Below are 23,371 nucleotides of genomic sequence, written 5' to 3' on the forward strand. Positions count from 1 at the left end.
TACCTCTTTGGGGGCGTAGCTGAAACCATCTCTCGGCCCCCTTCGGGCTCCAAATTCTGGGAGCAGCCCCCGCCCTGGCTGGGGGGGGGGGCAGAGCTGGGACCCAGAGAACGGCCCCCCGGGGCTCAGGAAGCGCCCGATGGAGGCTGGCTCCTTGGTGGCTCCCGGGGGTTCTGACTCACGGGCAGCTGTGCCCCTCCCCCCTCATGTGGGCCAAAGGTGGGCTCTGCCAGGACCAGGGCCGGCCATCACTGCCGGGTCCCCCACATAGGTCCCCCCCTCCCTCAGGGGATCAGCGAAGTCAGTCGGGCAGCGAGCATTAAGTGATCACTGTGAGCCCGACTCTCGCCGAGCCCTGAGGATGCCCAGGCTGGCTAAGGGGGCGCCCGGATACGCTGCTCCCAGGTTGTTCCTTCTCGAGCGGGGTCCGGGAGAGCCCCCAAAGGAGGCGCCCCCTTCTGCTCCGGGGGCTCTGGGGGGGCAAGGGTGCCGCCTTCTGGGAGGAGGGAGAGGAGGCAGAGTTTCCGTCCAGCCCGAGGCTGGGGAGGGAGGAGGCCCAGGACCTGTCGGGCAGCTCCCAGGGGTGGAGGAGGAGGGGGAGGGGACTCCCCGCGCCCGGGGGTGGGGCTCCCTGCGCAGGTAAAAGGCTCCCGCCCGGCCCGCTCCCCGTGCTCCCTGAGACCTGCCCAGAGCCGAGATGCTGGTGGCGCTGCTGGTGCTGTGTGTCGCCTCCCTGAGCCTGCCCGCGGCCCACGGGGACCAGGGGGGCGGCTCCGAGCCCCGGCCGGGGAACCTGCTGGGGGCCCGCATCCCCGTGTCCACCAGCAGCCCCGAGTTGAAGGAGTACACCCAGCTGGCCGTGCAGACCTTCAACACCGGCAGCAACAGCATCTACTACTTCCGGGACACCAAAGTCCTCAAGGCCGAGAAGCAGGTGAGGGGGCCCCGGCTGGGGGGGCAGGTGGGTCTAGGGGCTCAGAGGCCGGGAGCGGGAGGCGGGTCTGGGGGCTCAGAGGCCGGGAGCGGGAGGCGGGTCTGGGGGCTCAGAGGCTGGGAGCGGGAGGCGGGTCTGGGGGCTCAGAGGCTGGGGACGGGAGGGGGTCTGGGGGCTCAGAAGCCGGGAGCAGGAGGGGGTCTGGGGGCTCAGAGGCCAGGAGCGGGAGGTGGGTCTGGGGGCTCAGAGGCTGGGGACAGGAGCGGGTCTGGGGGCTCAGAGGCCGGGAGCGGGAGGCGGGTCTGGGGGCTCCCCACTGCAGGGGGCCGGGTCTCTCAGAGGAGTTTGGGGACTGCCTTCGGGGCTGCGAGGGTTTTGCCATCTGTCTGTCTGGGGGCAGCCTGTGAGAGTGACAGGCCAGGGGGATCCTGGGAAAAGTCCTGAGCTTAGGCCGGACGTCTCCACGGAGGCAGCGTTGTTAGAGGGGGAGGAAGGGGAAGCTTGAGGCTCCAGGGAGGACAAACTTTCAGTCCCTAGAAGGGACCAAAGGGCTGCCCGGGAAGGCAGTGAGCTCCCCAACCCCAGAGGTCTGCAAGTGGAGGCTGGCAGGGTACGGGGAGGGACGGCAGGGCTCAGGGCCCCGATGGGTGCATTTGGGGAGGGTCTCGCCGGCCGCCCCCCGCTGACTGAGGGACCGCCGTGTCTAGCTCGTGTCTGGCATCAAATACTTCCTGACCATGTTGTTTGGGAGCACCCAGTGCCGGAAGGGTGCGGATACCGGCGAGGGAGTGAACCTGACCCAGTGCCCGTTCTCGGCGGAACAGGAGGTAAGCGCCGCAAAGGGGCCTGGGTCCTCCCGAGCCCACCCTGACTCCAGAGCAAAGCTTGGGGGGGGGAGGCTCAACAGTCCTGCAAGCTGGGGTCTCCTGAGACCCCAGGATCCACCTCAGAGAGGCCGGGCAGCCAAGTCCAGCTGGGGGCGATGTGCTGCCCGCCGGGGAGAGTGGGAACACGTGTGTGAACGTGCCCTGGCCCGGACGTCTCCCCTCCCGAGAACAATCGGACCGGACGCCTTTGGCAGACTGGGGCGCCCCTGCCTTCCTCCCCCGGCCCCCTCCTAGATTCCTGGGCAGGGAGGGGGGCCGGCCGGTTGCTGGTTCAGATCCTGATGCTGCCGTCTCCTATCCGGGAGACTGAGCCATTCTCCCTCCCCCCGTCCAGCCTCAGTTTCCCTGCCTGCGCCCAGCCAGCGGCCGACCACTCCCTGGCAGGCTCAGCATCCCTTCATCCCCATTCTGGGGGGTCCCAGGCCGTGGCTGCCCCAGGAAACAGGGCCTCCTCCGCTCCCAGAACCCTCTGGGCCGAGCCCGGATGAGCTCATAATCAAAGGGCTTCCTGTTCTGGCCCCTGCTCTGGGCTTGCCCTCCAGGGCCTCTGACCCCTGCCCATCCCCGGGCCAGACTCTGAGACAAAGGGGGGAGGATCACGGGGGACCCGGTCCATTCCACGGCTCTGTCTCTGTCCCCCCAGAATTTCCAGTGTGACTTTGAGATCCTGCAGGTCCCCTGGAAAAACCAGACCACGGTCCAGAAGTTCTCGTGTCTGCCCGCCTAAGGCCGCCCTGGCTTGGCCCAGCATGGGGGGAGGGGATGGGGGGGGCGCCTGCAGAGGAAGATGGGACAGGCTGGGGGGGGGGGGATGTTCCGGGCCCTGGAGATTGCACAGCGGCCACGGCTGAATGAATAAACGGATAAACCCACCGCCTTCTCTGCTCACTCTGAGCCCCCAAGTCTCTCCAGGAGGGGTCGCAAGCCCTGAGGGCTGACACTGTGCGGCGCTGGGGGAGACGGGTCAACTCCAGCTTCTCCCAGCCCTTCTTTATTTTTCCGGTTCCACGAAAAGAGAGATTTCAGATTCATTTTCGTAAGGTTTTGGGTTCCCAAAGTTTCCCCCCCTCAAACCCTCCCCCAGCCCATACCCCCCCCCCCCAGCATGCTTTTCAGGGAGCGGACTTTACGGTGGAAGAAGGCCGCCCTCCAGGGCCAGACTGGGCTGCCCCGAGTGGGAGCTCTGCTTTAAGGGGGGCTTTATGGGGGCAGAGAGGGCTTGATTCCCTGGTCCTTTTTCCCAGAATCCACCTGCCTGCACATTAGCTAGGACACACACGCACATACACACAAAGGGAAGCCGCCGCTGGCCCCCGGGGCCGGCCAAAGCCCAGCTGGGAATCGGGCGCCGAGGGGGAGGGTTCTCTGCCCACGCCCGCCCTGGCCAGGCTGCCCCCCAAGCAGAGACTCCCTGCTGCCCAAAGCTCGAACCCTGAGAGGCCCCTCACCCTCACTCCCTTTGGCCCTTAGTTCGCCACCAGTCTCCAGGAACACGGTTCGAGAGGGAGGGGGTGCAGGCGGACCTGACTGGCCCAGGAGTGTCTCAGAGCCTGCTAGGCCCAGCAGCGGGGCAGGGAGGGGGCGCTCAGGATGGGGGAGGGGGCCGTGATGGATCCTGGCTGGGTTCCCGTACTTCCTCCTGGGGACCGCCCACCGGCCTCTTCCTTCCCGATTTCCGCCGCGTCCCGCCTTTCCTCCCTCTCCTTCCTCTCTCCTCCTCTGTCCCTCCCGGTGCCCTCGGCTGTCATTTGTAAAGTCACCGAGGGCAGAGCCGGGCCACCCTGAGACTCAAAGCTGAGAGGGCTCCTCGCTAATCGCAGGGCCCAGGATACAGCAGGTACTTAATTGAAGCCATTCTGAGCTTCAGGCCCATCAGCCTGGGTCCCCAGTAGTGAGGTTCAGGCCCCTGGCGGGGCGGGGGGGCGGGAACAAGGCCCCACGGCAAGGGGGGACGTCCGAGCGGATGCTCTGGCCCTTTATTCACGCTCCCAGCCCGGCCCCGGCCCTCTGCGGCCTTCAGGCTCCTCCCGAGCACCCGCCGTGGCCGTCCCTGGCCATTTCCCCACCTGGCTGTGGGCGGCCCTGCCCGGCCCTCCCCGATGTCATCACTGGCTCCCTGGGCATCGGGCACAACGCTCTGGCCTGGTGACAAGTGACTCAGGCTCAGCTGACGCTGGCCCGTGGCCATCACCCTGAGGAACAGGGCTCTCTCTGGCTCCGGGCCTGGGAGAGCTGGGGCCCAGCACTGGGGGGGGGGGGCTCCCCACGCGGTGGGTTTGGGGCACGCTGACCACGCGGGGAGCTTGGGCCTGCCTTAGCCCCAGCCCTGCCCCTCTGGGCCGGGAGCCCATGAGCATCCTCAGCTTGAGGCCGTAGGGATGGTCTGTCCAGCCTCCCCCGAGACCTCCCGGAGGCAGCCTCCTCCTTCCCACCCACAGCGGCTCATTTCACCTCAGATATTCCTGGGGGTGGGGACAGCGGAAGAGGGCAAGCCCTGAGGAGCTGGCCTCAGACTTAGTAGCTGAGTCACTTTACCTCTCTGCCTCAGTTTCCTCATCTGTAAAATGGGGCTCTTGTTTCCCAGGATTGATGGGAGGCTTAAATGAGAAAATAGTCACAGACCTTCAAGTCTCCTAAGAGTTAGCTTCTGTACCTGCTGCTCTCCCCCCACACCCACCCAGGGCCTCCCCCAGCTGTTCTTGTCTCTGCCCTCTGGAGTCTGGGATGGAGACCGGGGCCACGGGCTGCCCAAGTCACAGGCCACTGGGGTCAGGCCACCTGGGCCACAGGCTGCAATAAGGCCCTGATGGGGAAGCCGCCGAAGCCGGGATCCCTTGGGGGGGAAAACAGCGGGGTGGGCGGCTGTGAGGGGACGGGCGGCTCTGAGGGGTGGGGGTCTCTCCTACAAGCCCACTGGATTCGCAGCCAGGAAGGAGACAAGAGCTTAGAAAGAGACTTCAGGACTCTATTGGATCGTAGCCCAGGCAGTCCCGGGCCCGCCGGCCGGCCCCAAGGCCACAAAAGCCGGATCCACTTGCGGTCACTCGGCGACTTCTCCATTTACTTTTTGTAATCTTCTTCTCCGGCCTGAGAGGAAGGACGAGGAGGGCTCAGGGATGATCCGGGGACAACCACATTCTCCCCCCCTCCCCCCCCCCCCCCGCCCAGGTCCCCAGCTCACCTCAAACACTTTGTCAATGATCTCATCGATGACGGCCGCCTGCGAGCGGAACACCTGCTGGTGGTGCTCCACGGCCGCCATCAGCTGCAGGTAGTGGAACATTTGCTTCTGCTGTCTGGGAGACAGGGGCACAGGGGGGCCCTCAGCTGGGGGGCGGCCCCCAGAACGGGGACCCCCCGGGCTTTCCTCTGGCAGCTTGTGCGAGGATTATTGCTCCCGGGTCACAGACCAGGAAACTGAAGGCCACAGAGGGAGGGCGAGCCTGCTCCAATGGCCGAGGACCAGAACCGCCAGAGCTGGGGGGGCACGCAGGGGCACACAGGGCGTGTCGAGAGGGGCAGCAGCAGGGAGTCTCCTCAGCTGCCCCATCCCCACAGCCTTCTCCGACACCAGTGGGGGTCAAGAGCCGTGGGCCCAAGCTCCCGGCCCAGCTGAGCGGCTGTTCCAGAATGAGGCAGCAGCCAGGAGACTCTGGGCTCTGGGGTCCCTCCCAGGTTGCACTCTATTCTCTGATTTTCCATGTTCTAACCCCACGCCCAGCTCTGACATCCTCTGCTCTCTGTTCTGGGAGGTGGGGGCCTTCCCCCAGTGGGCTCCGGCCTCCTTTCCCCTGGTCCACTGACCCCCGGTCTTCCTGTCCGCCCCCACGTGCCCGGCCCCCCAAGCTTCTCCTTACGATTCTGTCAGGTCCCCATATTTTTTCTCAATGATCTTCATTTGTAGAGAAATCCCGCTCAAATTCTCCTCCGGTTCTGTGGAGAGAGGTGGCCGGAAGATGGGGGAAGGCCGGGCCCCAGGCTGATAGGAGGGGTTCTGGCAGGGCCCCCGGGGGCCCCTCTCGGGCACCGGCTCCCTCCGGGAGGCTGGGAGGCTGGGGAAAGGTGGGACGTGGCCGGTGGGCAGCGAAGCGTCGATACCTTTCTCGAGCATGGTCAGTGACTCGTCCAGAAGGCGCTCGTGCATCCGGGCCACTTTCTGGGGAGCCAATTGGAGGAGAGGAGTCAGTTCTTCCCTCCCGGAGAGAGGAGGAGGCCCAGGGGGAAGGAAGGAGGTGGTCTCGCTGGCAAGAGGGGGACTGGGGGGGAGCTTGCATCCATGGCTAAATGCCCATCTGGCTGTTTCTGTCCCGGAGGGCTCAGGGGACGTTATGATGAAAATGAGAGGAGAATGCGGGCTTTCGTCAGAGGGGCTGCAATGGTGGGTGTGGGCCACGCAACCTGGATGTGGGCGTCCGTGGGACCTGGCGGGGACCCTCGTTCCTTGACCCCTCGTTGGGGTGCGGGCTGCAGCCTAGGGGCCTTCCCTCCAGCACCCGAGACTAGGCCAGCAGAGAAATGCTCACAGAGCAGGGTGGAGCTCTTGGAGGCCGAGGCCATCATTCTGGCCCGGGGCCCTCAGGAGAGCTGGCGTCCCCCTTAGCTCCGTGACTGGCACATAGTAGGTCCTAAAAAACAGTGATCGCCGCCCCCACCCCCATACCTTCTGCTTCTCCTTTTCCAGTCCCTTAATTAAGGCCATCTGGAAGTTGTCCACCAGCACCGCGATCACCAGGCTACAAGACATGGAGCATGAGGGCCCCGGGAGCGGGGGCAAAGCTGCAGGGGAAGGGCGTGGGGGGCAGGGGCTCCCCATGGGCTCCTAGAGTAGGGGCTGAGCTGGGGCTTGTCTGAGGAGAGGGGGCCAGGCCTGAGGGCCAGAAGAGGGTGTTGGGAAGGTCCCAGGGGGGAGGGGGGAGGTAGCCGGGTACTGGGGAGCCCTGGGGTAGGGAGGGGAGAGGGGGCGGCTTGGTTTCTCACTTGAGGAAAATGAAGTATTGTATAATAATGTAGATCATGAGGATGGGGATGATATACCAGGCACCTGGGGGAGGAAGGGTCTTAACTTTGTACTCAGAGAGGCCTGAGGCAAGTCATGGGAAGAATGCCCATAGCTGGAGAGGAGCAGGATGGGGGTGCTAAGTAGGGGATTAACCCCCAAGGGTTTATCATCTTTATTTTTCTTTCTAATTTGGATGCTGTCACTTTTCTGGATCAGCCCCCTGTGAATTTTGCACTCTGGGCCACAGTCCCCATTGTCCCACCCTAGTTACCACTCCTGCTCCAAAGCTCCCAAGACCGGTGCGACTTCCCACCTTGCTGGACCCCAACCCCCCTCCCGGCCCCCTCCTGCTACCTTTGTCCCGGCTGGACAAGTAGATGAGGGACCAGTCATCCAGGGTGAGCATAGTAAAAAGCGTGAAGATGGTGGTAAAGATGTTCTGGAAGCGCTTGGGGTCCGAATGGTTGAAGAGGGATCGGAATATCACCGAGAAGAAGACTGAGGAGGCTAAGGAGGCCTCGGAGGCCCTTGCAGTGTTGGCCAGCCAGCCCTCCACTCCTGCCCAGCCCCAGCTGCCCCCCCCCCGCCTCCCATCACCCCTGGCCCTGCCCTGCCTTGCCCTCCCTCCCTCCCCAGCTCCTCCTGGGCAGATACAGAGGCAGGTGAACATCAGGACGAGGATGGCCCCGATGGATGGCAGCGACCTGGCCAGCGTCCCCGTCACCTCCTGGAGGCTGTTGAGGAAGCTGAAAGCAGGAGGAGAAGATGTCGTGGTCAGAGGGCCTGGCCAGGCTCCCGGGGAGTGCTGTGGGCCGCTCTTGGCTGCAAAGAACCTTGGAATTAGGGAGGGCATGAGGGCAAAGGCAAGGGGTCGGCTCAGGGAGACCCCCTTAGAGCCTGGGGCAGAGAACAGCCGACCTGGGAGAAGAGGAGAAAAAGCTGGGAGGAACCTTAGAACAGGAGCTGAGGACCTGGAACCCAGAGGACCCTGGATTTCCAGGGAGAAGCTGCCTAGCAGGCTAATAACCCAATCCCTTTGTTTTACAGATGGGGAAACTGAAGAATGTGGCTATTCATTCAGGAATAAGGTCATGGGTTTGCATCCAGAAGGGTCATTTAGAATCATCTGTTAATTCACTGGCTCTCAAACTTTGGTTCTCGGCATCTTTACGTGATTAAAAATGATCGAGGATCATCCAAAGAGTTTGTGGGTTTTTGAATGTGTAGTCCCTCTGAGAAGGTCTCATAGCCTCCCATGATTCCCTGGGTCACACCATGAGAACCAGTGTGCTCTAGTCCACTTCCGGAGGGGTGGAGGGTAAACCCAGGAGTTCCCAGCTCCAAGCCCTGTCCCTCTGCAGCCGGTGCTGGCCCAACCGTCGGCGGCCTGCAGGGATCCCTCACCTGAGCCTGCGGAGCACCATGATGGCCCGCAGGGCACGGAGGCTTTTGAAGATCTTGAGAATGCCGAAGACGGTTTTGCTGTGGGCCATTCTCGTGACGGAGGAGAAGTAGATCTGCTTGAGCACGAAGTCCACCATGGCCATGACCATGATGAAGAAATCTGGGGGGGGAGGGAGAACGTCGCCCATCTCGAGAGCCTGCCCCGTGAAGCTCCAGCCTCGGGGTCCGGGTCAGCCGGGTCTCTTAGGCTGGGGAAGCACCCACTCTCTTCCAGCACTTGGACCGCCCCCAGGCACCATGGGAGAGAATTACTCCAGGCATTATGTGTGTGAGGAAGCTGAGATTTAGGAGAAAAACGAGCTGCCCAGGGTTAGGCAGTGCTGACGGTGGAATTTGTACCCAGGTCTTCTAGACTCTAGGGCTCAGTGTTCTGACCATTAGCCAGGATGTCTCCACCAGAAAAGTGAGCTCCTGGTCAAGGCGGCAGAGCCTCTTTTCCCTAAGTCTGGAGCCCCTATCAAAAGGGTGCTCCCCCTCTATTCCAGCCCCTTTCCCTAGCTGGAAGACCATTCCCTGCAGAAGCTGCCAGTTCATTACTACTGCCACTCCATGGCGGGTTCCTCCCCTGCTTGTTCCCGATCTCCTCCAACCCTGCTCCCCATCCAAGCCCGCCCCCTCCTCACCTACCTAGGCTGTTCCAAGAATCAAAATAGCCTAATCCCATGACTATGATCTTTAGGACGGCCTCCATGAAGTAGATGCAGAGGAAGACCGAGTCAAAAGCTGTGAAGTACCATTCTGTGGGGAGGCCAGATCCTCTGTTTCAGTGCAGGTCTCAGCCCCCCCACCCCCACCGACACTCCTCCCTCTGCCCTGATCCGGCCTCCTCCTGGCTCTTCTCGGGTGGAATTCCTAGTGACCCCGAGGAATTGTCTTCCCAGGACGAATGGTCTTCTGCCAGTTATATCCCCTCTTGGATATTAAATCCCAAATGACATATGTTCCGGGATTATTTAAAGGTCGCTGTATTTTTCTTTCAGGATATAAGTGGGCTTCTCTTCCCCTTTCCCTTTCTTCTCATCTTCCTCCCCCATTCATTTCCCCCGTCTTCCTCTTCTCCTCCAGGAAGCCTGAGATGGAGCACCTAGTCCTAATGGGCTCCCTGGTCCCTTCTGGCGGCCCCCGGAGTTTTAGAACCAGACCAGATCAGGTCGCGTCTCTCTCGGCCCCGCCAAGTTCCCCTCCCCCGAGGACTCTCACCTCCCCAGACCTCCACCTCAGCAAAGGTCTGGACCACCAGGACGATGGTGTTTAAACAGACCACAATGAAGATGAAGATTTCAAACGTGAGGCTCTGCACCAGGATAGCCAGCATGAACTGGATTCGGAGAAAGACTTTAAAGATCTTCCCGCAGCACTTTTGGAGGAGCTCGTTGGTGGCTATCTGCTTCTTGTAGGCCCGCTGCATCCTGGCTACAAGGGGGAATTCGGGACAGAAGGAGGTCGGGCCCTGGGCGCTGACCGTGCCGAGTCCCATCCTGCCCGGTGGGCGCTCCGATGGGGGTTCGGAGATCGGCAGTAATCGAGCGGGCGGCAGCTCCGGCGCTGGCCCAGTCAGAGAGGCAGACGGGCATGTGGTCAGGAGGGCACCGGCCTCTGGCTCCCTCTCAGACTCAACTACTTAAATCTGGAAGAGACCGACCCCTTCACTGTACATGGGGAATACGAGCCGTGATGGGGAGCCTCTGCCTGCCGGGCCCTAGCCTGGCTTTTAGAGTGTGACAGTGGGAGAGCAGCCCTGAAGATACTTGGCAGGGGGGAGCTTAGGCCATGTTAGTGCTGGGCACAAGGGCACCAAGCCAAGCACTGAGCAGCGATGCTTTTCTGTCTTGAGGTCAGGGACAGCCGTGCCCTTGACAGCACCCTAATATTCCCTTGACTCTGCCCAAGATAGAGGTTGGGGGCTGTGGAACACTTCCACTGGCTCTATCAGAGTGCCTGAAGCGCTCCAAGGAGCAAGACCCAGAAGCGGGTCCTCCTGGGTGGCAGGGAGGGTCTAAGCTGGGATTTCCCAGGCCTAGGGATCCACAGGTGGATTGTCTTACTTCTCCTCATTCTTAGGCGGTGATCTTGTTCCCAGTTTTGCCCCATGGCAGTGAAGGATGGATGAATTCGGGTGCTACTGCGAGAGGGCTTGGCCTTTAGGCTCCATGTGGATAGGGGCGGGTATTTAATATGGATAGTTCTGTTATATGACCCAACAGGGCTGGCCGCCGGGGATGGTGGAACAACAACAGGCAGGGTCTCTGGAATTTCAACCTCCCTCCGGGTCTCCTCTGGAACGGTTAAGTAATTCATCTTGAAAAGGAACTCTGGAACTGAGATGAGAGTGACAGATGATTAGCCTGGGGACCTCCAGACCCGGTTCTTCTCGCCCTCCCCAACCTCCCATCCATAATTCTTTCCTTACCTCAGTTCATCCAAGGGACTTGTGGGGTCTCACATTCTGTGGAGGGACCTGGTTGTTTCCAGGGAGACGGTTCTGTGATGTAAGGCCTGGGCCCTTCCACTAGAGTGCCTTTCACAGAATCCTAGAATCTCAGAGGCCATCAAAGGTCGCCAGAATCCCAGCAAATCGTTATCTACAATCTTGCGGACCTCCAGAAATGGGGAGCAATGACAATGCACTCAGGAAGCACTGAGTTCAAATCTGGCCTCGCACTAGCTGTGTCCCTAAGTGCATCAGGAGGAATAATACTGGCAATAGTAGCAGCAGCAGGGATAACAGTGGTAACAGTAGCAGCAGCAGGAATAAAAGTGTAATAGTAGCAGCAGCAGGAATAACAGTGCTAACAGTAGCAGCAGCAGGAATAAAAGTGGTAACAGTAGCAGCAGCAGGGATAACAGTGGTAACAGTAGCAGCAGCAGGGATAACAGTGGTAACAGTAGCAGCAGCAGGAATAAAAGTGGTAACAGTAGCAGCAGCAGGGATAAAAGTGTAATAGTAGCAGCAGCAGGGATAACAGTGGTAACAGTAGCAGCAGCAGGAATAACAGTGGTAACAGTAGCAGCAGCAGGGATAAAAGTGTAATAGTAGCAGCAGCAGGGCTAAAAGTGTAATAGTAGCAGCAGCAGGGATAACAATGGCAACAGTAGCAGCAGCAGGAATAAAAGTGTAATAGTAGCAGCAGCAGGAATAACAGTGGTAACAGTAGCAGCAGCAGGGATAACAGTGGTAACAGTAGCAGCAGGAGGAATAACAGTGGTAACAGTAGCAGCAGCAGGGATAAAAATGTAATAGTAGCAGCAGCAGCAGGAATAACAGTGGTAACAGTAGCAGCAGCAGGAATAAAAGTGGTAACAGTAGCAGCAGCAGGAATAACAGTGGTAACAGTAGTAGCAGCAGGGATAAAAGTGTAATAGTAGCAGCAGCAGGGATAACAGTGGTAACAGTAGCAGCAGCAGGAATAACAGTGGTAATAGTAGCAGCAGCAGGGATAAAAATGTAATAGTAACAGCAGCAGGGATAAAAGTGTAATAGTAGCAGCAGCAGCAGGAATAAAAGGGGTAATAGTAGCAGTAGCAGGAATAAAAGTGTAATAGTAGCAGCAGCAGGATAAAAGTGTAATAGTAGCAGCAGCAGCAGGAATAAAAGGGGTAATAGTAGCAGTAGCAGGAATAAAAGTGTAATAGTAGCAGCAGCAGGAATAACAGTGGTAACAGTAGCAGCAGCAGGAATAAAAGTGGTAATAGTAGCAGCAACAGGATAATAGTGGTAACAGTAGCAGCAGCAGGAATGTAAGTGGTAATAGTAGCAGCAGCAGGGATAAAAGTGTAATAGTAGCAGCAGCAGGGATAACAGTGGTAACAGTAGCAGCAGCAGGGATAACAGTGGTAACAGTAGCAGCAGCAGGAACAGCAGTGGTAATAACAACAGCAGCAGCAACAACAGTAGAATGATAGTAGGAATGGCTTTCCATTTTGTCCATCCCATTTTCCTCTATTTATCCTTTTCTCTTTCTTTTTATCCTGGCCTTCCTCAATGCTTGTGACTACTGCCGCCTTCCTTGACCCATAGTGCCTTTTATCATCCCCTCCCCCATTTATCTTATCCCTTTCCCCTCCTATTTCCTTATTAGGTAAAATAGATTTCTGTACTCAACTGAGTGTGTATATATATTCTTCCCTCTTTGAAACAATTCCAATGAGAATGAGATTCAAGCATTGCCAGGTACCAGCCCTATTTCCCCCTCCAGTGTTAAAGCTCTTCCTTGTATACCTCTTTTATGTGAGAAACGCTTCTCCATTCTACTATTTTCTTTCTCCTTCTCTTAATGCATCTCTTTTCCTTACTCTTTAATTTTCTTGGGGAGGGAGGGAGATTATCCCAACATAGTTGATTCACATTCATGTTCCCCTTTCTCTGTAGACTCCTTTGAACTGCCGTAATAATGATGAAGTTCTTTGTTATCACATGAATCACCTTCCCATATAGGTATGTAAACCCTTTAACTTGCTCTCCTATGATTTCTCTTTCATGTTGAAATTTTTATGTTTCTCTTGTGAGTCTTATGTTTAAATACCAAGTTTTCTATTAAGCATTGGGCTTTTCAACAAAGATCTCTATTTCATCAAATATCCATTTTTTCTTGAAGGATTGTGCTCAATTTTGTTGGTAGATTATTCTCAATTGCCTAACTCTTTTGCCTTCTGTAATATCATATTCCAAGTCTTCTGCTACTTTAACCTGGAAACTTCTAAATCTTATATGATCATGATTGTGACTCCGTGATATTTGAATTTTTTCTTTTTGGCTGCTTGCAATATTGTCTTCTTGACGGGTGAGCCCTGAAATTTGTCTATTCCTTCAAATCTTCTTTTGTGATCTCTTTCGGGAGATGATTGGTAGAGTGTTTCAATTTGTATTTCACCGTCTCGATCAATATAATGAAGTTTTTCTTTATAATTCTTTGAAAAGTGATGGCTAGGCTTTTTTTAAAATTTCAGGTAGTCCAACAATTTTTTTTAAAATTGGTATCATGCTTTCTCTTTCTCTCAAGTGATATATCATTTTAAAATATTTTTTCCTAAAATAATTTTATAATATTTAAATATTTTTCAAATACATGTGAAGATAATTTTCAATATTCATTTAAAAAATTTTATTAAATCTTTTTTACAAAACATATATATGGGTAATTTTTCAACATTGACCCTTACAAAACCTTCTGTTTCAAATTTTCCTCTCTTTCCTCCCATCCCCTCCCCTAGATGGTAGGGAGACCAATACATGTTAAATATGTTAAAAATATATGTTAAATCCAATATATGTATACATATTTATACAGTTATCTTGCCGCACAAGAAAAATTGGATCAAGAAGGAAAAAAAAAACTGAGAAAGAAACAAAATGCAAGCAAACAACAACAGAAAGAGTGAGAATGCTATGTTGTGGTCCATCCTCGGTTCCCAGGGTCCTCTCTCTGGGTATAGATGGCTCTCTTAATCCCTGAACAATTGAATCATCTCACTGTTGAAGAGAGCCAAGTCCATCAGGACTGATTGTCTTGTAGTCTTGCTGTGGCCATGTATGATGATCTGGTTCTGCTCTTTTCACTTAGCATCAGTTCATGTAAGTCTTTCCAGGACTCTCTGAAATCCTCCTGCTGCTCATTTCTTACAGAGCAATAATATTCCCTAACATTCATATACCACAATTTATTCAGTCATTCTCCAATCGATAGGCATCTACTTAGTTTCCAGTTTCTTACCACTACAAAGAGGTCGCCACAAACATTTTTGCACATGTGGGTCCCTTTCCCTCCTTTAAGATCTCTTTGGCATATAATAAGCCCAATAGAAACACTGCTGGGTCAAAGGGTCTGCACAGTTTGATAACTCTTTGAGCATAGTTCCAAATCACTCTCCAGAATGACTGGATCCATTCACAGTTCCACCAACAATGTATCAGTTTTCCCACATCGCCCCCAACATTTATCATTTTCTTTTTCTGTCATTTTCTTTTTTTTAATTTTAATTTTATTTAATAATAACTTTATATTGACAGAATCCATGCCAGGGTAATTTTTTACAACATTATCCCTTGCACTCGCTTATGTTTCGTTTTTTCCCCTCCCTCCCTCCACTCCCCCCCCCCCCAAGATGGCAAGCAGTCCTATATATGTTAAGTATGTTGCAGTATATCCTAGATACAATACATATTTGCAGAACCGAACAGTTCTCCTATTGCGCAGGGAGAATTGGATTCAGAAGGTAAAAACAACTCAGGAAGAAAATCAAAAATGCAAATAGTTCACATTCGTTTCCCAGTGTTCCTTCTTTGGGTGTAGCTGTTTCTGTCCATCATTTATCCATTGAAACTCAGTTAGGTCTCTTTGTCATAGAAATCCACTTCCATCAGAATATGTCCTCATACAATATCGTTGTCGAAGTGTATAATGATCTCCTGGTTCTGCTCATCTCACTTAGCATCAGTCCATGTAGGTCTCTCCAAGCCTCTCTGTATTCATCCTGCTGGTCATTCCTTACAGAGCAATAATATTCCATAACATTCATATACCACAATTTACCCAGCCATTCTCCAATTGATGGACATCCTTTCATTTTCCAGCTTGTAGCCACTACAAACAGGGTTGCCACAAACATTTTGGCACATACAGGTCCCTTTCCCTTCTTTAGTATCTCTTTGGGGTATAAGCCCAATAGAAACACTGCTGGATCAAAGGGTATGCACAGTTTGATAACTTTTTGGGCATAATTCCAGATTGCTCTCCAGAATGGTTGGATTCGTTCACAACTCCACCAACAATGCATCAGTGTCCCCGTTTTCCCGCATCCCCTCCAACATTCATCATCATCTTAGCCAATCTGACAGGTGTGTAGTGATATCTCAGAGTTGTCTTAATTTGCATTTCTCTGATCAATAGTGATTTGGAACACTCTTTCATGTGAGTGGTAATAGTTTCAATTTCATCATCTGAAAATTGTCTGTTCATATCCTTTGACCATTTATCAATTGGAGAATGGCTTGATTTTTTATAAATTTGAGTCAGTTCTCTCTATATTTTGGAAATGAGGCCTTTATCAGAACCTTTAATTGTAAAGATGTTTTCCCAGTTTGTTGCTTCCCTACTAATCTTGTTTGCATTTGTTCTGTTTGTACAAAGGCTTTTTAATTTGATATAATCAAAATTTTCAATTTTGTGATCAGTAATGGTCGCTAGTTCATCTTTTTCTGTCATTTTAGCCAATCTGAGAGGTATGTAGTGGTATCTCAGAGTAGTCTTAATTTGCATTTCTTTTTTTCTTTATTGAATTTTTGAGCCTCTTTTACCATTAATCCAATTCTATTTTTAAGATGTGATTTTCTTCAGTATTTTTGTGTCTTTTAAAAAACCAAACTGTTGATTCTCTTTTCATAATTTTCTCACATCACTCTCATTTCTTTTTCCAACTTTTCTTCTACTACAATTTCCTTAATTCTTTGACCTTGAAGGGATTTTCTAGTGGTAAGTCCAATAACTGCAGTTTAGATCCAGTTATTCAATTAACCCCTCAAAAGTATTCTAATTTAGGCTGCCCCCCTCCCCCCATCTTCTTGATATTCCCTCTCCCAGCCTCTTCCTCCCATCTAGACCTGGGATCCTAGAGTCAAGTATAATCCTCAGATGTGAAAGAGTCTGGTCCTTTCCTGGCAGGATCAAATCTAAAACACCCAGGAGAAAGGGGAGGCTCCAATACATGAAAGGAGCAGGAATGGGGAAACAATCCCCACATCTCCCCAGGGAACTTGCAGGGCTCTAAGCACAGAGGAGTACTTGGCGAGGATCCGTGACCTCACTGAAAGAAGGGCTCTTCTCTCTTGGAAGGTCATGAGGTTGAGGAACCTTACTCCTCCCCTTTTTTTGACCAGGGCTGACACATTTGAATCAGAACCAACTACCATTGGGCCCCGTAGATGTAGGAGCTTCCATCTCTTTATGGACACAAGTGTGTACAAAACAGATTTGATAAACAAAAAGCTTTTTTTTTTTTTTTTTTTTTTTGAGGGGAGGTACTCATTTCTGTTTTGAGCATGGAGTTTAGGAGATATCTCCTGAGCTGTTTTGAAGAAAGTGAATAGTTCCAAGAGGCAGAGATTAAGAGGGAATGAATTCCAGGCGTGGGGAGCAAAATATACAAAAGCACGGTGTCCTATGGGACATGATGTGTCCTGAGTGAAGAGTCCAATGGGAAGATGATGTCCTATGGGAAGAACAGACAGAATAACAGTTTGGTTGGGTCAGTGACTGCGGGAAGGAGACTGATGTCCAATAACTTTAGAAATATTATTTGGGGTCAAGGAATAAAGAATTTTCAATGGCAAACAGAGGAGTTTGTATCTGAACTTAGAAGAAAAAGAAAAACACAGGATTTTATGAGGTGGGGAGGACCATAGTTTGACTGAGTTTTAGGAATATTATTTTGGCAGCTGGGTGGAGGATGAATTTGGAAGAAGTGTCAGTGGTCCTGATACATTGGGGGTGGAATTGTGAACACATCCAGCCATTCTGGAGAGCAATTGGGAACTCTGCTCAAAAAGTTATCAAACTTTGCCCCCTTTGATCCAGCAGTGTTACTACTGGGCTTATATTCCAGAGAGATACTAAAGAAGGGAAAGGGACCTGTATATGCAAGAATGTTTGTGGCAGCCCTTTGTGTAGTGGCTAGAAACTGGAAAATGAATGGATGCCCAGCAATTGGAGAATGGCTGGGTAAATTGTGGTATATGAATGTTATGGAATATTATTGTTCTGTTAAAAATGATCAATAGGAGGATTTTAGAGAGGCCTGTAGAGATTGACAGGACCTGATGCTGAGGGAAATGAGCAGGACCAGAAAATCCTTATATACTTCAACAACAAGACTATATGATGATCCATTCTGATGGGCGTGACCATTTCCAGCAATGAGATGAACCAAATCAGTTCTAATAAAGCAGTAATGAAGTGAACCAGCTACACCCAGCGAAAGAACTCTGGGAGATGACTAGGAACCATTACATAGAATTCCCAATCCCTCTATTTTTGGCCACCTGAATTTTGGATTTCCTTCACAGGCTAATTGTACAATATTTCAGAGTCTGATTCTTCTTGTACAGCAAAATAACTGGACATAGAAACTAACATTATATTTAATTTATACTTTAACATATTTAACATGTATTGGTCATCCTGCCATCTGGGGGAGGGGGTGGGGGGGAAGGAGGGGGAAAATTGGAACTATAACCAAACCCTGGGTTAAATGCTGGAAATACAAATACTATGAGCCAAAAAACACAAAACCAGACCTCAAAGAGTCTTCAATCTAATAGGGAAAGACAATACGGGCAAGGAATCTGGAGGGAGGAGGTATCCAGCTGGGGTAGGGGGAGAAGCTTGGATCACATCCTGGGGAGAAATGAAGCGATGACCGGTCCAAGAGCTTTCAGAGGAGGCTCTGGGAGAATCCTCCACCCTCCCATCAGGGAGAGGGCCCAAGGGCAGAGGGTACTTATGAGAGGGCCGAAGTGATCTGGCAAAGGTGAAGAGGTTTCTGGGGCCTGATGAAGAATACACCTTTGTGAGAAATGAATGAGAAGAGAGGCTAGAGGAAATGAAATCATAAAAAAAGAATGAATTGATGAAATCTAGATTAAGTACTGTATCGAATTAATGAATGAATGAGTGAAAAAAAGCAGGCGTTAAGCATTTACTATGTGTAAAGCTAAAGGGTGTGGATTTTTATCCGCAAATAGTTCCTGCCCTCAAGGAGCTCCTGTTCCAATGGGAGAAAGGTCTCCTCTGCCAGTTGGATGGAGGAGTCCCATGGTCCTCAGCCAAGAAGAAGGCTGATGTCAACCATCCCAGCTCCTGATGTTGAACCACTGGACAGGGTCCAGGACTTTGGGGTCACAACTTTCCCTTCTGGGTCTCCAGTGGCTGCGGTTGCTGAGTCCCCAGGGCTGGCTTCTCAGGATGTCCCCAGGACACGAACCTTGGACTGGAGGCTCCTGGGCTCAGGCTGTCCCCATCGGGAGCTGAGGGAAGATTGGGGCCAAGTTGCCAGCACAGTCTGCCTTGTGGGGCTCATGCTGCCTCCTGCCTCTTGCGCTATCAGCCAGGCTGTGGGCTAAGTCTGAGGCATTTCCTTATTTATGGTATGCCCTTATTTAGGGCAGGCAAAGCCACGCCTGCCCCCGAGGAGCTTATAGTATATGGTAGTAAGGACACGGAGAAAAGGGCTGGGACAACATGGGCTGAGGCTCCGGGAATGCTGTGCTGAGGGCGTCTCCTGGAGCAAGAGAAGTGTCGGGGAGCTCAAGCTCTAGTAGGAAGAAGAGGCAGCAATGTGGCCAGTTAGGGGACAGCGATAGTCCAGGTGAGAGGTTAAGGCCCTGAATCCACGGGCGGCCATTGAGCCCATGATTGAGTGATGCTCACTGACTGATTGGACTCAGAAGCAGGTGGAATCACGGCTTTGAATTAGGCGGCGGGGGCACCAGACAGAAATAAGGCAGCTCAGAAAGGGGATGTTGGGGGTGACGGTCAGTTCTGTTGTTGACTCCAGGAAATCCCATTTGAAATCTCCAAATGACAAGGCTCTGATGGGTTGGGATGGAGTCCGGGGCTGGATATATAGAGTGGGGAGTTCTCTGTGATGCAAATTGTGTCCCTTTTGACTTTTGGGGGAATGATGGGGAGAGCCCTGAAACTGGCTACATTCTCCTGGGAGAGAGCCCCCCTCAGGGAAGTGAAGCGGTCTCATTCAGGCCTGGTCACCCCTTCTATTGAGTTGAAGATTAATCTGGAACCACTCCCAGTAGCTCAAACTCCCAAGAGAAGTGATCTCTTTTCACTTAGAGCTCTAAGCCTGGGGCATTGTCAACAATCGAGAGAATCTCATTCAATTTTCAATTGAAGGTGGAATCTCAGACGACTAATAAAAGACAACCCAGAACCCCAATCTTTGCAGAAGTCCCAAACAGGCTTTTCTCTGCCAGGGAAGCTCTCTTCTCGGCAAAGTTGCCCGCCAGGACTCTTGCCCTCTGTGAGGATATTCTCTTCTCAGTGTTAATCTTTGCTATGTCCCTAACAGGACCTTTTTGCCCTCTCAGAAGTCTGTCTTCCTAGCAGGCCGGCATCTCGGCGCCAATAAGTCCCTTTTACCGCACAGATTTCGGGTTTGAGAATTATTTCCCACTGGACGAGCACCAACCAGAGGGGACCCCCCCACCCCGACTCTCGCACCTCATCCCCACTACCGCTGACCTCATCATTTGCACCTCATCATCTATATTTGAGTGAGAATAAGGTGACACAGACACCGGAGGGTGTGGGGAGGAAAGAAGCAAGATCCAGCCCGAGAACTCTCACAGTGAGCGGCCATAATGGCCATGTTTATCCAGTGAGGAAGCGGAGAAGAATTAGTGAGACAGACCGGAAGAGCCTGGGTCAGGGAGACCCAGCAAGAAGATGGTGTCTGGGAGGAGCTTTTTTTTTTTTTTTCAGACAGCTCAAGAGGCTATCTACCATCACTTGTGACCTAAGCAAAGAGACCTCCTCCCTTTGATAGATAGCAATAGCCTTTCTAGGTGGTACGGTGGGTAGAACGCCAGGCCTGGAGGCAAGAGACTCATCTTCCTGAGTTCAAATGCGGCCTCAGACACGCACTAGCTGTTTGCCTGCCTCCATTTTTCATCTCAGCTGGAGAAGTCTAGTATCTTTGCCAAGAAAACCCCAAAATGGGGTCACGAAGGGTTGGACACAATCGAACAACAAATATTCTCTCTCAGTGGAGAAGGGTGGGTCACGGGGTCAGTCACTTCAGATGAGTGGACAAAGAAAAAGGCATCTACCTTGGGTGGAACAAGAGCCCAATCACTTCAGGGCTGTGGAATACAATGATGTAAATAAGACAAGGTGGTAGACAGGAAAAATAAATGTCAAGAAAAATAATTCAAAAGAAATAAAAAGAAAAATAATTAAAATAAAATTTAAAAAATGACTCAGAACAATAGAAATTGGTCCCCTCCCCAAAATGTTGCCTATTGTCATGTTGAATATGACATCTGAAAAAAAAAGGGGGGGGCTGAAAACCAAGATTGAGAAAAGGCTGTCAGAGTGGGCCGTTGGCAGACCACTGGGACCCAGGGAAGCATCAGTTGAGCAATGAGGTTAGAAGCCAAATTACTGAGGGCTGAGGAGTGAGAGAAAGAAGGAAGGGGAAGCAACCAGTGTAGACGGCTTTTGAAATTTGTTTGTAAAAGGGAGGAGAGATACTAGAGAATCACTTGACTGAATCATAGTTTCAAGAGATGATTTCTGAGGCTGTGTGTGGGATAGTGACACTTGCCCAAATTAAAATCAGATAATCTCCAGGCTACCAAAAAAATAAAATAAAATAAAAAATAAAGGATTTATTCCGATGTTGGAGAAAGGGCAACTCCTGACAGACAATAGAGAAATGTAAACTGCAAACTGTAAAACACAAGCTCAAATAGACCCTAAACCCCCCAATCTTTTTTCCCATTGGCTGGGGGAGTCCAGGCTTATACTCTAAACATGGAAATCTATCCTAGAAACAAAAGAATAAATAACAAACTCTTCATTCAAATTTCCCCAGAGAACTGCTGTACGAGGAAGTAGATATCCTGGGATGAGAGAATTCTGTCACCTGAATCCCAATGCCATCGCCTGAAAAAAAAAAAAGTCCTTAAATGCTCATTGAGAAACCGGAGGGGACACGGTCATCCAAGACAACCCAACACCTGCAGCTTTTTAGCTATGGCTCAACTTGTTATAATCGCGAGTCATAGTTCAAAGCACATCCCCTTGATTGGTCTTCAGTTTATCCCATTCAGACGGGTGAAATCTGGCCCTATTTGTCAGCAGCAGGAAAAAAATAGTGTGGAAACAGCTACCATGGGATCCTGGCTTCTGAGTCGGGGAAAGCAAGGCCCGAGAAGGAATTAGACATCACGGAGGTGACAGATGGTGTTAGGAGGAGTGAGACATCGGGAGAAATGGAATGATCATAGATAATGGCCAGAACAAGGGATTTCACAATTCTTTATCTTGGAAGTGGAACACCTGTGGGTGGCTGTAAGTCCCCGGCAGGGTGTGACTGGCAATCAATCTGTCAACAATACAGAGTCACCCCATTCCTGTTTGTGGCTAAGATGGCGTGTAGGTCGTGGGAGATGAGGAACTGGGAGATGAGTTTATTCTCAGGTCTCAGCTGCTCAGTCTAACCTTGCTTGAACTGGGAAGGAAAACGTTAATACAATTGCCGTGCTCCTCATTTGGGGGCTCAGCTCTGCCAGAACCAATTTTATTGAATTTATTAGCATTTATGATGATATCCAATCATTGCTGTTGAAGATGGTCGAGTCCCTCACGCTTTCTGACATCCTCTGCCCCAAGATGATTTCAGGTAACATGAGGAAAAGCCGGCAAGATGTAAAATTCTAGTTTCAGACGAACATCCCAAACGTTGTTGTTCTGTTGTTCAGTTGTGTCTGACCCCATTTGGGGTTTTCTTGGAGTCTTTTGCCATTTTCTTCTCCTAACTCATTTTACAGATGAGGAAACTGAGGCAGACAGGGTGAAGTGACTTGTTCAGGGTCACACAGCTAGGAAGTGTCAGGCCAGATTGGAAAATGCAGGAAGATGGTCATTCTTACTCCAGACCTAGCGTCCTATACACTGCGCCAAATGTGATACCCAATGGCCAATAATCACTTTATCTTTGCTCAATATTTTCTTTTCCTCATAAGCTTGGGCAATCAATCACCAATTAAAAGTTGGATTTTTGTAACCACCCTTAGCCAGAACCATAACAAGGCTCTGGAGTCCCAGCCACCAGCTGGGTGGCTTCCGGGAAGATAGGTCCCCGTGTTTCCCAAAGCATCACGTGTTCCCTGGAGAGCAGAGTCATTGTGAGATGCTTGTTGGATGCCACCTTGGAGGGAGACCCGCAGCCTCCACTTCGAGAGGACCCAGAAGGAGCGTCATTGTAAGGACTGGAGGGAGACCCATTTTGTGGGATCAGGAGGGATTCACTGATTGGTTCCTGCAGAGATTGTTTTTGGACTATTAAATCATTATTGCACACTTGGATTAACAAAGCGCATGCATTGGGGCAGCTAGGTGGTGCAGTGTGTAGTGCACTAGCCCTGAAGTCAGGAGGACCTGAGTTCAAATCTGCCCTCAGACACTTAACACTTCCTAGCTGTGGGATCCTGGGCAAGTCATTTGTTCAATATTATTGATTTGTATAATTTATATCACAGCGCTGGCCATCTTGGGGAAGGAGAAGGAGAGAAAGGGAGGGAGGGAGGGAGAAAAAAAATTTAGAACTCAAAATTTTAGAAAAGTGAATGTTGAAAACTATCTTTACATGTAATTATAAAAAAGTAAACTACTGTTAAGTGTTGGGGGAAGTATCCTTTTAGTAAAGAATTTTCATTTTATTATTCGTTTATGATTTAACTGAAATAAATTTCATTTAGTTCAAATGAAAGAGTGCGGGTGGAGCAGCACAGATCAGTGATGAGAGTGACTGGTAGAACTGTGTCAGCAATGGCCTCAGGAAAAAATAATAATAATAAAGCATATGCATTGACAAGCTATCAGTCCTAATAAAGAGAGAGAACAACAAATCAGTTTTACTAGTTCACCAGATGTTAGAGGCATGGAACAGCCTCCGTCATGGGCTCAGATATGACTTATACCCCAAGGTGACTCCAGGTAACATTTATAGGAATCTTGAACAAGAAAAAAGATTGCGTAGATAAAATATTATCCCCTGCTGGACCACTTCCATTAAGGGGTCAGGGGGATTGTGGGTATAAACAAGGGGACTGAGGGACCCCCTTTCTTGAGTGGCTGCATTAATTCTTTCTCAATGATGGAGAAAAGAGACATGGAGAGGGCTGGGAGGCCACTTTTAGCCGGAATGAAGAAAGCAGGAAAGATAAAAATATCAAAAAAAAAAGACTAAGGAGGTAGAGAGAAGGCAGATGGAAGGGGCTTTAAATGCCCTTAATAAGTGGAGTTTGCATTTTATCCAAAGATCACAGGTAGTCATTGCAGATTTTCGACTAAG

At 51.5% G+C, this 23,371-nt stretch overlaps 2 protein-coding genes across 2 annotated transcripts; one reads left to right on the top strand and one right to left on the bottom strand.

Annotated features, from left to right (window-relative positions):
- The first annotated feature begins 650 nt into the window (after positions 1-650).
- CST6 (cystatin E/M) lies at positions 651-2,693 on the top strand. Its single transcript, XM_051963945.1, has 3 exons — positions 651-934; positions 1,642-1,761; positions 2,465-2,693. Exons 1-3 carry the CDS (start codon positions 698-700, stop codon positions 2,546-2,548), a joined length of 441 nt encoding a protein of 146 aa, XP_051819905.1. The 5' UTR covers positions 651-697; the 3' UTR covers positions 2,549-2,693.
- A 255-nt stretch (positions 2,694-2,948) lies between these two features.
- CATSPER1 (cation channel sperm associated 1) lies at positions 2,949-10,795 on the bottom strand. The gene is made up of 13 exons (XM_051963943.1): positions 10,695-10,795; positions 10,330-10,602; positions 9,485-9,697; positions 8,912-9,022; positions 8,225-8,384; positions 7,475-7,566; positions 7,175-7,318; positions 6,799-6,862; positions 6,482-6,554; positions 5,920-5,977; positions 5,679-5,754; positions 5,003-5,117; positions 2,949-4,908 (listed from the first exon to the last, which is right to left on the bottom strand). Exons 2-13 carry the CDS (start codon positions 10,580-10,582, stop codon positions 4,882-4,884), a joined length of 1,386 nt encoding a protein of 461 aa, XP_051819903.1. The 5' UTR covers positions 10,583-10,602; positions 10,695-10,795; the 3' UTR covers positions 2,949-4,881.
- Between the last annotated feature and the right edge of the window lie 12,576 nt (positions 10,796-23,371).

Source organism: Antechinus flavipes, chromosome 6 (genome assembly GCF_016432865.1).
Source record: "Antechinus flavipes isolate AdamAnt ecotype Samford, QLD, Australia chromosome 6, AdamAnt_v2, whole genome shotgun sequence".
Taxonomy (NCBI): Eukaryota; Metazoa; Chordata; class Mammalia; order Dasyuromorphia; family Dasyuridae; genus Antechinus; species Antechinus flavipes.

Bases quoted from the DNA above. Each gene is read 5' to 3' on its own strand.
- CST6 (XM_051963945.1), top strand. From the start codon at position 698: ATGCTGGTGGCGCTGCTGGTGCTGTGTGTCGCCTCCCTGAGCCTGCCC. The intron at 935-1,641 runs GTGAGGGGGCCC...CGCCGTGTCTAG, and splicing joins TCCTCAAGGCCGAGAAGCAG to CTCGTGTCTGGCATCAAATA. The intron at 1,762-2,464 runs GTAAGCGCCGCA...CTGTCCCCCCAG, and splicing joins CGTTCTCGGCGGAACAGGAG to AATTTCCAGTGTGACTTTGA.
- CATSPER1 (XM_051963943.1), bottom strand. From the start codon at position 10,582: ATGAATTACTTAACCGTTCCAGAGGAGACCCGGAGGGAGGTTGAAATT. The intron at 6,863-7,174 runs GTAGCAGGAGGG...TTCCTCCCCCAG, and splicing joins CTTGTCCAGCCGGGACAAAG to GTGCCTGGTATATCATCCCC. The intron at 5,978-6,481 runs GTATGGGGGTGG...TTGGCTCCCCAG, and splicing joins TGGAAAAGGAGAAGCAGAAG to AAAGTGGCCCGGATGCACGA.